This window comes from Hypanus sabinus, chromosome 1 (assembly GCF_030144855.1).
Source record: "Hypanus sabinus isolate sHypSab1 chromosome 1, sHypSab1.hap1, whole genome shotgun sequence".
In the NCBI taxonomy this organism is placed as follows: domain Eukaryota; kingdom Metazoa; phylum Chordata; class Chondrichthyes; order Myliobatiformes; family Dasyatidae; genus Hypanus; species Hypanus sabinus.
The window spans coordinates 102729417-102742186 of NC_082706.1; the positions used below are offsets into that span (position 1 = coordinate 102729417).

Sequence of the window (12770 nt, forward strand, 5' to 3'; positions counted from 1 at the left end):
AGCAATATCCTCTATGGCTTCTCACATTTTTAAACTCAAATTGGAATGGGAAGCTGCATCAATGAAGTGTTTATATTGTCACTACTTAACTATTGATCAAAAAGGACAATATAAAAGTCAAGTAACAGTAATTCAAGATTGGTTAATGTTATTTCCAGTACACAAATGTAAAGGAGAACAAAATAGTTGTTACTCCAGATCTAATGCAGTCAAAAAAAACGATTAAGATAAATTGAATTGAAGAAAAAAAAGTAAAATGTGATATGATAACACAAGGAAATCTACAGATGCTGGAAATTCAAGCAACACAAACAAAATGCTGGTGGAACGCAGCAGGCCAGGCAGCATCTACAGGAAGAAGTACAGTCAACATTTTGGGCTGAGACCCTTCGTCAGGACTAACTGAAAGAAGAGATAGTAAGAGATTTGAAAGTGAGAGGGGGAGGGAGGAGATCCGAAATGATAGGAGAAGACACAAGGGGGAGGGATGAAGCTAACAGCTGGAAAGGTGATTGGCAAAAGGGATACACAGCTGGAGAAGGGAAAGGATCATGGGATGGGAGGCCTGGGAGAAAGAAATGGGGCGGGGAGCACCAGAGGGAGATGGAGAGCAGGGAAGGAGTGATTGTGAGAAAGAGAGAAAATAAAAAGGGGGAAAATGAGACAGAGAGAGAGCGAGAGAGAGCGTGAGAAAGAGATATATATATATATATATCTCTCCTGATCCTGAGTGTGGATCTCCCAGTGGCCACACATTTTAATTTCACATTCCATTCCCATTCTGATATGTCTATCCATGGCCTCCTCCACTGTCAAGATGAAGCCACACTCAGGTTGGAGGAACAACACCTTATATTCCATCTGGGTAGCCTCCAACCTGATGGCATGAACACTGACTTCTCTAACTTCTGTTACTGCCCCCTCCCTCTTCTTACCCCATCCCTTCCTTAATTATTTATCTATTTATTATTTATTTCCCCTCTTTTTTTTCTTTTTTCTCTCTCTCTGCCCATCACACTGTGCCTGTTCTCCATCTCCCTCTGGTGCTCCCCTCCCCCTTTCTTTCTCCCTAGGCCACCCATCCCATGATCCTCTCCCTCCTCCAGCTCTGTATTCCTTTTGCCAAACAACTTTCCAGCTCTTAGCTTCATTCCCCCCCCCCCACTCCTGTCTTCTCCTATTATTTTGGATCTCCCCCTCCCCCTCCCACTTTCAAATCTCTTACTATCTCTTCTTTCAGTTAGTCCTGACAAAGGGTCTTGGCCCAAAACATCGACTGCACTTCATCCTATAGATGCTACCTGGCCTGCTGTGTTCCATCAGCATTTTGTGTATGTGATATGACAACATTAATCTGTACCTGTAATTAGGAAAGATGGATTAATGTGTCTATTCAAGGTATCAGCAGTGCTGGGGATAGAATGTTTTTAGCTGGCATCACAAACGATGTTCTACAAAATTCCACTTTGGACACATGTCTCTACTTCAACTGATAAGATGAAGTTTCAGAAATGGAGTTCAAGAGCCACACTGTGATATTTCACTCATTCAGCACATGCAAACGTTGTCAGATTTCTGCCTCCTGCTAGAAACAATCTGCCTGAGGAATCCATGGAAACAAAAGAGACCGCAGGTGCTGGAAACTGGAGCAACACACAATTGATTGCTGCAGGTTGTTTTTAGCTCCAGATTCCAGCATCTGCAGTCTCTTACGTTTCCTGTTTCCTGCTTATGCTCGAATTTCTTCAGCTATTTGCCACGTCTGTAGTTTCTAAACAGACTTTGCTATGTTAAGTAAAACTTACTCCAGTCATCATTTGGCTGCCAGCCATCTCTGGTATTTTTTAAAAAATTGTTTATGTGGAGAATATTGCATGGGGTTAAATAATATAACAGTTTAAAAATTGTAAAACTAGTTTAGTCATTAAAATTACTGCAGACCACGGAAGTCTGAAATTTAAAAATGCAAGATACTGGGAATACTCAGCAGATCAGGCAGTGTCTGTGGAGAAAGAAAAACCAATGCTTCAGGTTGATCGCCTTTCATCAGATGTGAAAGAATGATGTGCTTCACTTAGACCACAAGACCATAAGGCATAGGAGCAGAATTAGGCCTTATGGCCCATTGAGTCTGCTCCATCACGGCTGATTTATTTCCACTCTCAATCCCATTCTCCTGCCTTCTCCCTGTAACCTTTGACACCCTTACTAATCAAGAATCTGTCAACCTCTGCTTTAAAAATACCCAACAACTTAGACCCCACAGTCATCTGTAGTGATAAATTACACAGATTCACCTAAAGCAATTCCTCCTCATCACTGTTCTAAAGGGATGTCCTAATACTCTGGTCCTAGACTTTTGTACTATTAGAAACACCTCATCCACATCCACTTTATCTAGGCTTCCCAGTATTCAGTAGTGTTCAATGAGATCACCCTCATTCTCCTAAACACCAGTGAGTACATGTCCAGAGCCATCAAATGCTCCACGTACATTAACCCTTTTATTCCCAAGATCATTTACATAAACCTGCTCTGGACCTACTCCAATGCCAGCACATCCTTTCTAAATAGACAGCCTGAAACAGCTCCAAATACTCCATATGTAGTCTGACCAGTCCCTTAGAAAGCCTCAGCATTACATTTGCTATCCTTACTACCAACTCAACCTGCAAGTTGACCTTTGGGATATTCTGCACGAGGACTCACAATTCCTTCTGCACCCCGATTTCTGAATTCTCTACCTGTTTAGTCTACTCTTTACTTTATGCCTCGACTAAAGTACACGACTATACACTTTCCCACACTGTATTCTACTGCCAGCTCTTTGTCCATTCTTCTAATCTGCATACTTCTTGTCCTTCTGCATATTTCTTGCTTCCTGAACGCTTCCTGCCCCTCCAGCCATCTTTGTATCAACCGCAGACTTGGTCAGAAACCCATAAATTCCATCATCCAAATCACTGCCATAAAATGAACGTGAAAATAAAGCAGTCCCAACAACAACCCCTGTCAAACACCACTAGAGCCCGCCACCCAACCCAATAAAACCCCCATTATTCCCACTCTTTGCGTTCTGCCAGTCAGCCAGTCTTCTATTCATGATATCTTTCCTGTAATACCATGGGCTTTTATCTTGTTAAGCGGTTTCATGTGCGGCACCGTCAAAGTCCTTCTGAAAATCCAAATAAACAACACTCACTGACTCTCCTTTGTCTGTTCGCTTGTTACTTCCTCAAAGAATTCCAACAGATTTGTTGGGCAAGATTTCTCCTAAAGGAAACCATGTTGACTTCAGCCTATTTTGTTGTTTGCCTTCAAGAACCCCGACACCTCATCCTTAACAATGGATTCTAACATCTTGCCAACAGTGAAGTCAGGGTACCTGGCCTATAATTTTTGCCTCCCTCCTTTCTTAAAGAGTGGAGTGACATTTGCAATTTTCATACCTGCCGATTTCTTACTGGATTATAAAATCATCTACATTATATACTACATGCATTGATACATAAACACCTTCAGCAGGTCAGGCAGCATCTATGGAAATGAATAAACAGCCATCGCTTTGGGCAGAGACCATTCTTTAGGACTGGATGGGAAGGGGAATGATGCCAGAATAAAAAGGTGGGGGGGGGGGGGAGAGAGAGGAGGAGGACTACCTTGAAGGGGACAGGTGCAACAAGGTGGTTGGGGAAAGTGAAGGGGTGGAGAAGAAGGAAACTGACAGGAGAGGAGATTGCACCATGGGAGAAAGCGAAGAAGGAGGGGTACCAAGGGAGGTAATAGGCAGATGATAGGCCAGAGTTATGGTGCTCTGGATTTCCAGTATCTGAAGAATCTCTCATATTTATATCTTCACCACTTTTCTTTTCAATACCATCCTGTATTCACCACTCTTCTTTTTAATTTTGATTCCATGTTGCCTGAACTTGTTCTTATCCCTTACTAAACTTTTTGACTTATGCTTTATTCAACAGACTTCAGTGACCTCCTCTGCATTCTTCTTCCATTCTACCTTACACACATACTTTTCTAAGCTGTTGAACCCACCACCTGACTGCAGTTTAAAGCCCTATCCACAGTCCTAGTTGCTGGATTTATTCACCAGGATTGTAGTCCCAGCATGGTTCAAGTGGAGGCAGTCCTACCATAACAGCTTCCTGCTTCCCCAAACTGTTGACAATGTCCTAAGAAATAAAACCCTCTGTAACACTTACCCACAGGCTGGTATATGTCTAGGGGAAAAAGGGATCCAGCCACTCTCCAACCCACCTCCCGTACACGCAGGTGCTGTGAGAATCGAGTTTACGCCTCGAGCCCGCCAACAGTATCAAATCCACAACAAATACCGTTATGAAATACACTTTAAAGAGTTTACTAAAATTAAAAAGAGTAGTAAGCAATACAATATATATACACAAGGAAAAAAAACAAAAGGCGCCACTTATCAAAGTTCAGTCTGTTTAGTGCACTCGTTGGAGCTCAATCAACGAACCAATCGACCCATCCGGCCGTCGCACCTGGGACCACCCCGGTGGTCTTACGAGCAGTCCAGCACACGTCCACCTTCTTCCATGTCTTCCTCGGCCTCCCCCCAAAAACCCCGCGAAAAAACCCCTCCCCCAAGTTCCCAGCATCACAAGACACAATGACATTCCCCATTGATTAACAAATGAATACAATTACCATATCAGCCATTCTAAAGTGAAACAACGGCTAGAGAAACACTTATCCGACAAAGAAACATTCCTACTTGTAACAAACCAAAGAGGCCATTTTGAGTAACATACCCAGGACATTGTACACCTCTTCTCCCACACCAATCTTTGAACCCTGATCTAATTAACCCTATGCCAATTTGCATGTGGTTTGCTACCTTTTTGGTTCTGCATTTTAATTTAGCCCCTAGTTTCTCATTGGTACCCCCATGGATGACGACAACTGATCTTTCCTCCCCTACTCCAAATTTCTCCACAGGTCAATTGAGGTGTCCAAAACCCAGGCAATAAGCAGATAACACAGCCTTCTGGACACTTGATTCTTGTGACACAATTGAGTCTATTCCCTTGACTATACCAAGCCCAATTACAATTCCCTACGTTGCCTGCCTGCCATTTCCAAGGCAAGTGAGCAAAGAGTGCAAGATTTATTGCAGTGTTCACATTCACGTACAAAGTAACAATACCATGCTGAGTGAAAGGGCAATGCTGCCGTCTGCATGAACTGTTCACTGGGTCCTTACACAAATTAATTAGTTACATTTAATCTTGAGGTTAATGCATTGTTTGAAAATAATGAGATTCCTCATAAGGGATCTCAGCTGTTGTATCCTTCAGACCTGCCAAATCAGCTTTGGAGTTGCCAAAACTTCATAGATGCTCAAAAAGCAGTTGTTTTCTCTAGATATATCACTCTCGATTTAAAAACATAACACACTAGTAAGTAAATCCAAACCAATTTTACCCTCCAGTATTTTCTAAATTTGCATCTCTCCTTCATTGTAAGTAACTCACACATATGCTCATAGAGGTTTTGGGAAACCGTTCTATTCAGATTTATGCTCCATTTAAACAATCATCAGACAATCCTCTAACCACAATAATTAACTACAATCAATGTGCACGCCTACAAAATTCATATGTCGATCCTATTCTATCTGTAAGTAACAAAATCCATTATGATTTTTTTACAGTTGTTTCCATATTACCAACTATGGTAATATTAGACGAATAATTGGCTCCATATGTGGATATGTTCATATCCAGGAGCAAGGCATTTATTTACAATCGAACAGATGTTCTCACAGCAAGGAATAAACTTATTTCCTCTCCTTCTTTGCATGATATCCGCATGTACAGTAACATTGTAAGATTTAGACAAGATTTAAGTATTGTTTACTTTGGGATTTGTTAAACCACATTGCTACCAAGAGCCATTAGAATACGGACATGCTCCACCATTACAGGCAAGGTGAAAACTATCTGTTATCATGATTTTCCATAATGTGAAGCATATACTTGTCAAAAAACTTGAGATTAAAAAATTACATTTAAGAGAGCAATTGATTATCTCTGTTAATGACTTGATGAAAAGGCATTAGATGTTAGGCATCTGGAATGAGCTGTCAAATATAGTGGTTGAAGTAGGCACATTAGCAATGTTTAAAAGCTGTCTCGATAAGTACAAGGATAGATAAAGTTTAGAGAACTATGGGCAGATGGGACTAGCTCAGCAATCAGCATGGGCAAGTCAGGCCAAAGAACCTGTCTGCATACTGGAACAACGTATGACTCTATCATGAGATGTTCACTGCAGACCCAAGTAAGTAATGGGAGGTAATAACTGAAGTGCAGTGGATGCAAGAACAACTGTTGCCTGTCATATATTCAGGTGCAATCTCCAATCACTAGTTGAATTCAGAATAAGTTAAACAGAAAATGTTTCTCAGTGACAGATGGTTTTATAAAAAGTTATAACTTGAAATGCTAGATGTAGCCAGAAATTGTGAAATTAGAGGCATCTAGATTATTGAGATACACATCTTCCCACTTTCATTGGAAAATCCAAAGTTTTGTGTGTCTCTGATTGGTAATGGGGCAGAATGGCAGTTTAGTGGTTAACACAACGCTTTACAGTACCAGCGACACGGGTTCAATTCCTGCTACTGCTTTCAAGGAGCTTGTACATTCTCCATGTGGGTTCCCTCCAGGTGCTCTGGTTTCCTCCCACAGTCCAAAGACGTACCTATTGGTAGGTTAATTGGTCATTGTAAGTTGTCCTGTGATTAGGTTAGGATTAATTCGGGAGATTGCTGGGCAGTGCAACTCAAAAGGCCAGTAGGGCCTATTCCATGTAGTATCTCAATATAAATAAATAAATTATCATAAACATATCTTACCTTCTTTTCTGTCTGATCCGCTCAAGATTTTCATAGTTTTGAATAACACTTCTCTCAGGCCATTGTGAGGGGCTTAGGTTTGAGTTATTTCTTTCTGGATGGAAAATGAAAATAAATATTCATATAATCTAAATTATTCTAATAGAACTAAGTGTATGTTCTGTTTAGTGGAAAAGGAACAGGAGTGGAGGAGTACTTTAAGATCCCACAAAATCCTTGCTAATTCACAAAAACATAAGATTAGGAAAAACTCTGTGACTTACAAGGGTCATTTCATCACAGGCTAAATTGTCATTAGAATAAAATGTGAACTCTTTCCTGCCTGACTACATGTGTTTCATAGCTTTTTCTGATTTTATTTTGATAGTAATTCACTTAAGTACATTTGTATTAGATTGTTCTATTGCCGAGACTCCCAAAGTGACACCACAGTGAGCAACAGGAAGCACATTCTAAATGGGAATTTGACCACATCCATCTGGAGGACAGTGAAGAAAAGATAATACTTTCTTTCAAGTAAATAAATAATCAAAAGAAATCATTTCAAAATCCTTGCCTTCAGCCACAACACTCCACAGCAGTCTAAGCTCCACAACTTGACACTTAAATGGAAGTGTTTTTATTACACTTGATACTGAATAGAATTTTGACATGTTAATAGTTTTTCCTCTTCTCTCTCTCCCAATTCCAAGTAGCAGATCTGCTAAATTCATTTTGAAAAAGTACATAATTAACTAAAATCCATAAATAAATTAAATATGCTTGGTAAAACACTACATTTAACCAAACTATTAAATATATATATATAATGCATTGTTTTTTATTTAGTAAGCTAGATCATTTGCTGCAAATTATAACTGTTAGGTTTCATTTCGTAGTTCATTAATTTTAAACTCCACAAATTAGAAAATTTATACATCAATGCCCTGATACATGGAAATAGAAACAGATTGTCTGCAAAAACTTACTTGCTTAAGGGAAAGAACTGTTTTGTTAGTACACTGACTTGGGAGTGTGATAGGGGAAGTTGACCATTAGGATTGAAGCATTACACTTTGATCCTTTAGATGGAAGAGAAGACAGGTAAAAGCCCAAAGATTTTTTAGCAAATGATCTGTGGGAATGATTTTCTGTAAGTTACACAAATAATGGTCAGTAAGAAGGGTTTCAAAGTCATGAATATTCAAAAAATGAGGGTAAAAGTCTAGAGAAAGTTGTAGTCGGTATGGGATGGGGCAATGGACAGATGGTTATTTGCAGACAATGTAAATGAAATGATATTCTACCACAAATATGTTTAATCTTTCCTTGAATTATAAGGAAAAGCAGTGCTACTTGTATTTCAATCTATTTTGCTACATAGATATTAATTAAAAGATGAGAGGCAAGAATGCAGGATGCATCAGCCCATTGCAAGTTCAGTGACAAATAAAAGTTCTGAATAAAAATTCACCACTAGACAATTCTGGCACAAATGGTATATTTATATATGAGAAGATATAGTCATTTAGAATTGCTAGATTTGAAGATCAATTTTTTTATCTGAATTTGTCTTCACAAAAAATAATGGTTTTGATCTAAATTTCTCTTTTGATATCTGCAATTCTTTTTCTTTCACTATCTCCAATTTAGTTTTGCCATTCTTCAAAGAGATTTTGTATGTCAGTTTTAATCTTCAAGAGCTTAAGAGATCTGTTCACTTTCTCTCTGTACTTTTCTGGCCTTGTCTAATTAATTATTCTGGGCAGTTTTTGACATTCCAATGCTCAAGAAGCAGTCTTAAACTTCTCGTTGAAAGTAAATACCACATTTATTTGTGAAAGGTAGTAACTTCTGAAACCCAATGCTTGTTTTGATTGTTTTAAGTGCAACACAATGTTCTTAAACAAAATAAAAATGGAAGGGTATTGTATGAAATTGATTTCTATTACATTGCTGAATCCTAGGCACAAACTCCATGACTCTTTCACATGGATACTTGCAGAAAGATGGTGGCATGCACAGCCGCAGTGGCCAAACGTGTATCTGTTTGTCTTACATGTCTTTTTTAGAATCGTAAGTCACGGTTGGATACCAAGAACACCAAGTACTGCAGAACTATCCCATCAGCAAGTTGCTCAATAGCGATGCAGCTGGACTTATTGCATAAAACTGTGCTGTTGCTTGAATTTGTCATGTACTGTTGGACAGTCCTCAGTGTGAGTGATTGTGTTGGACATTTTTATTGTGATCACAAAACGCTGTTAGACTTTGGTAATGCTGAATACTGCAAGTCCAGTTCACTGGTTCTTTGGTGTGAGCAACAGTGGGAGAGCTGAGTTGCCTTGGTTGTGGTGAGGACTAAGCCGAGGCTGTGGGGTTGCCTGGTGCAGCTGACCAGGAGAGGAGATGCCGAGGTAGTATGGGAGAGCACAGGCAATGTGGGAGAGCCCCTGCAGGGCATGCTGGAATCTGCACTTGGGTTGGGTCTCCTCTTTGTGCTGCCCTCCTGTATTCACTCAGTGGAAGAACAAGCTGGACCAGGACAACTTACCATCAGTTCTACAGCCATATCACTCGGGGACTTGTGCTGTATTTCTTCTTTTTTTGTTCTTTCTGACTGAAATTGTAACCAGATGTGCTATTTGTGCAGTGTGTTGTGTGCTGCTGGTAATGTGTTCTGCAGCTTTACCCAGGAGGAACGCTGTTTTGTTTGGCTATATTCAGGTATGGTTGAATGATAATTAAATTTGAACTTGAACTTGGATGTCACACTTGGAATATAGCATTGAGAACAGCCATTGAATGGCAAAGCAGGAGGCCTAATTTTGCCCTGATTTTCTGTGTGTCTGGTGCTTACTATCCTCAAGCAGATATCTCCAATTAACATTTTATTTTCTTCTGTAAAGAAAGGGAATCTGATACAAAAGCTTGAAAGCATGCACCACCAGACTCAAGGACTGCTTTTATCCTGCTATTATCAGATGCTTGAACAGAGCTCTCATGTGTGAATTCCTAATCTCACAATCTCCCGCACACTTCACATTTTATTTTTTTTAAACTGCCTGTTACGCCGCTGGCATTCAAGGCAGCATTCTTCGTTGTTGTTTCTGTAACAATTTTTTTTGAACTAGTCAGGGTTGTTAGCCCTGAACTGAACCTCTGAACTTAGAGGACTGGTGAACCACTCTTAATCTGTCCTTTACTTTTTGACCTATTTAGCAGAGGATGAACCCACCAAGAATCAAAATACAAGGCCCTACTCCAGCCTACATAATTTTCCAGGTCATTAAGACACACAAGCCTCCAAACCCTACAACAAGGTTGTGGTCCTCTTGGAGAATTTTATTTGTTTACCTGTCAACTTACGTGATAGCTGCTGCACTTAATCATGCATTTTACTTTCCTCTGTTGAACTACCATTATTTGTAGGAAGATTCAACTATTACTTTACGTTTTATGCTACAAAATCATTTAATAGTACCATGGGTATTTGTTTATTTTTGGAATATGCAAAGGCAAATTCTCTTTGAACAGATTAACATTTCTACTCTTCTCTTTCTCCAAAGCAACCACTCCCCACCTCCGGACCCTCCGAACACAGCAAATCCACCAAATACCAGGTTAACCTCCACACAATGTGTCTTACCAATAAGCTTAACAGCTTCCTGTTGGTTTTGACATGCACTGCCTGAATTAACACATGGCAGGTTGCTGCCAAATTGCATAAAATACTGTTCTCTTGCCAAAGTTAACAAGGCCTTCAGCTCATTGACTGGAATGGATGAATAATTTTGATTGAGCTGCTTTATTTCTGTGAAAGACAAAGGCAAAATTATAAGACAAGGCAAAATAGCAATCTTTATTTAATTAATGCATTTTCAATTCACAATTAGAATTGTCTGTATGCAACAAATCTTCCCTTATTTTGGAACATAGGTGGTGTAGTTATGTATAATATACATTACAAAATCATGGCAAGGTTTAGCTACCTTATTCCATGGTTGATTGGAAAATGTTTGAGATCATATTGTAAATCCAAATTCGAGTATAATATTTTAATGATACTATAGTTTGTAAATTAACCTGTACAGTAGGTTCACGGTTTAAATTTATTGCAATTAATTGTGCAGAAACAATGAAGTCAAAATTATGACAATATGGCTAACATCAGAATATTCCACACAACTTTTGATGGCACACTGAAACCAGGCATTCTAATGCATTCTATGTTGTTACATGGAGGGGCTATTGTACAGGATTATTAAAAGCTGCAGCAAGTTGCAAACTGTGCCAGTTCCACCATGGGCACCAGCTTCCCCAGCAACTAGGTCAACTTCTAAAGGTGAAGCTTCAAAATGGCAGCATCCATCACTAAAGACCCCAATCACCCAGGACGTGCCCCCTTCTCGTTGCTGCCATTAAGGAGGTGGTACAGGAGCCTAAAGCCACTCACTCAATATTTCAGGAATAGCTTCTTCCCCTTCACCATCAGATTTTTGAATAAACATTGAACCCATGAACTCTCCCTCAGTATTTTATTTTCCCTTTCTTTTTGAACTACTTATTTATGTTTTATACATACTTATTATTGTAATTTATAGTTGTTATTGTTATGTATTGCAATGAATTGCTGCTGTAAATCAACAAATTTCATGCATATGCCAGTGATAGTAAACTTGATTCTGACATTCAACTCTTGACAACACAAAACTAGAATCTGAATTTCAATTGGCTTTTGTTTGGAACAGAGGCTGAAATGCAAGCAGCACACTGAGCTGCTAAAAATGAAGGTATCGTGACTGTTTCCAGGCTTTATGAGGGAGTGAGATTCAGTTCAGTTCATGGCATACCTCCTCACCTCAGGGCCATTTACAGATGGGCAACAAATGCCAGTATTGCTGGCTATATCCATTCCGAATGAATTAAACGGGCAGAGCACCTGTAGTCCACAGCACTTCCACAACAGGAAAGCCTACAAATTCTCAAGCTCAGTCTGCCTGCCTGACTCTATTAAAAGGGGATAAAATGAAATCCCTCTCATTTACTCAGCAACCTCCCTGATGTAACAGTAAACTCCAAGCTGTGAGAAATTTATAAATCACTAATTAGGGCATAGCTACAGTTTAATTCTTGGGGAATGTTGCAAGCTTTGAAAATGGCACTACACTGGCACCAAGGATGAGGGAAGTCGGTTATTTGGAGAGAGTGCAGAAGGTAGGGTTGCTCTCTTCAGATCAGATAAAGATGAGGAGAGATTTAATAGTAAAGGTTCCAAATTATGGGGACTTTTGAAGAGCAAATAACAAAAGCAAAACTACTTCAAGTGGCAAGAGCGCCAGTGACCAGAGGGCATGTAAACTAAAGGGCAAAAGAGATGAAGAGAATGATTTGTTTTTAAATACTTCTGCAAGTTGCAGTTTGGAATATATTGCCAGAGGGTGGTGAACGAAGATGCATCAGTGATTGTAAAAGGTAACTTAATAAATACTTGAGAAGGAAAGCAAACTGGTAATGGTGGCTGGGAGGGGCAAGAGGTAACAACCAGGAATACATGAAGAGCAGGATTGATTGAAGGGGTCTTTTGAGAAGCCAGCACTAGCTTGTAAGTACTGCTTCTTGCTGCATGATTCACCCAATCTATCTACGTCTAGCAATCTAGAGTGTACACATCTTTCTTTGCTGGATGATCAGAAGGTTCAGAGACACATTGTGCAATACACTGTAAGACTTACTCAGAAATTCTTTCAAAGCAACTGTTCGAATTTGAGCCAGCTTCTTCTCTCTGTTTACAAGCTGTTCACCAGTCATGCAAGGCATTGCCCCGAGAATCTCTTCAGCATCACTTCCTGCATTTCAGATCACAGTTCAGTGAATGCAACTGCTGCCAGAA

At 39.7% G+C, this 12770-nt stretch overlaps 1 protein-coding gene across 2 annotated transcripts in view; it reads right to left on the reverse strand.

Moving 5' to 3' along the window:
• The window catches only part of mtbp (MDM2 binding protein), a 101281-nt gene that overhangs the window by 19126 nt on the left and 69385 nt on the right, over nucleotides 1-12770 (reverse strand). For both annotated transcript variants that reach the window (XM_059973099.1, XM_059973088.1), the window contains exons 13-15: nucleotides 12613-12726; nucleotides 10527-10691; nucleotides 6899-6992 (exon numbers count right to left, since the gene is read on the reverse strand). In XM_059973099.1, coding sequence (XP_059829082.1) covers nucleotides 6899-6992; nucleotides 10527-10691; nucleotides 12613-12726 — 373 coding nt within the window. The remainder of the gene's footprint in view (nucleotides 1-6898; nucleotides 6993-10526; nucleotides 10692-12612; nucleotides 12727-12770) is intronic.